Consider the following 1538-nt stretch of genomic DNA (forward strand, 5'->3'; position numbering starts at 1 on the left):
GAGAACAAGAAGAAGAAGGAGAAAGGCTGGACACGCCCAAGTTCCTCCATCTTGTCCCCACAACCCCCATACCAAAAATCCTAAAATCTACATTTTCACCCTGTGATCATTTTGTTATTACACTATTCAAACCTGTGTGACTTTCAGGTCCTCATACAAAGTTGGCAACTTGCTCCAGGGGTCACAATCAAATCCCCAGGTGCTCTGGGCTGTGTGCCAGGGTCTCCAAGCCCCCCGGTGGGGTCCTCGGCAACTCTGGACACCCAGAGGGATGTATTGAGTTCTGACAGGACAGGAGGAAAATTTTTATAGATAAGATATCATAAACACCTCTGAGACCGAAAACTGAAGAGCTCCGACTCATTCTTCGAACGCGCGGGCCGAAACAGAGACTGTTCACATATCTCAGGGCTGCAATTAACAGCAGAACTCCCGAGACAAAACCTCTGCAGGTGTTCAGGACCACTCACCCTTCAGCCCCTCACAGCTGCTCCTGGGGAGGTGCTTTGCCACGTGCCCAATGACACATAGGACGTGTCCCACGGTGCCACTGCTCAAGTCCTGCTGCCTGCAAAACCAACAGTGAGCTCTGAGCCACGCCACCAAAGCACAGCTGAGCAATCCTCTCTCCTCTGGGACATGCATTATTAAGGCAGGCCTGTCAAAGGCAATGAAAACTCAGAGGGCTTGAGGAAAGAGTTGGTTACTGCACGGATCTCGAAGCCTTTGCTGGATTTCCAGCTGCAGAAGTGACAGCTTGAAGGAAAAACTGGGATTGAAGCAGCTACAAGGCAATCTGTGGAAGGGCACTGAGGGCTCCCTGGCAGAATGGAGCTCAAAGCACACACTGACCTGCTGATGCTGTCCCAGGATTCAATGATCTTGGAATAATTCAGCTTGGGGGAAGAGCCAGCCACCTTGGCAAGCAGCATCCAAGCTGCCCTGGAATGCTCTGTCTCCACGTGAGACATGACATTATTGACAAAAGGGGAGGTGAACTTGTTCTGCTTGGACCACATAAGGAAGGCTTTGCTCAGGTAACGGCTGCAGGGAGGAAAGGAAAGTTTAGGGAAGAATAAATAAAACAGTAAAATCCAACACAACAAAGCTGCTATTGCCTGGCATTGCCACAATTCACACGGAAAATTTCCACATTTACACATATTTTTCACTACAGAGCTGGCATCCCTACATGGATGTTGTGATCTGGGGCAGTAAAGAAAGAAGGTTCAACTGGTCCCATGACACACCAGGAAATTATAATTTCAGCAATTTCTAACAAAGACTTTCCAGCAGTTTTTATTTAATGCCCAGAGTCATAATGATGCCTCAGGTTTAGCTTTTATATTTTTCACATTCTGTGCTGCTTTAGTGTGTGGGTCTGGGCTCACATCAGGGGATGCTGAGCTCTGTGCACAGAGCAGGGAGACAAAACAATTCCTGCTCCAGCTGGGCACCAAGGACAAATGATCCAAATCTCAGCCCAGGAGCACAAACCCCGTGGGCTGGAGAGAGAAAAACAAGCAGGGTGGGACTGC

General features: G+C 48.9%; 1 protein-coding gene across 2 annotated transcripts in view; it reads right to left on the bottom strand.

Annotated features, from left to right (window-relative positions):
• NCAPD3 (non-SMC condensin II complex subunit D3) overlaps positions 1-1538 on the bottom strand; it is a 35443-nt gene that overhangs the window by 17279 nt on the left and 16626 nt on the right. For both annotated transcript variants that reach the window (XM_031063225.1, XM_031063224.1), the window contains exons 15-16: positions 853-1044; positions 471-568 (exon numbers count right to left, since the gene is read on the bottom strand). In XM_031063225.1, coding sequence (XP_030919085.1) covers positions 471-568; positions 853-1044 — 290 coding nt within the window. The remainder of the gene's footprint in view (positions 1-470; positions 569-852; positions 1045-1538) is intronic.

The sequence above is a fragment of the Geospiza fortis genome, unplaced genomic scaffold (genome assembly GCF_000277835.1).
Source record: "Geospiza fortis unplaced genomic scaffold, GeoFor_1.0 scaffold68, whole genome shotgun sequence".
Taxonomy (NCBI): domain Eukaryota; kingdom Metazoa; phylum Chordata; class Aves; order Passeriformes; family Thraupidae; genus Geospiza; species Geospiza fortis.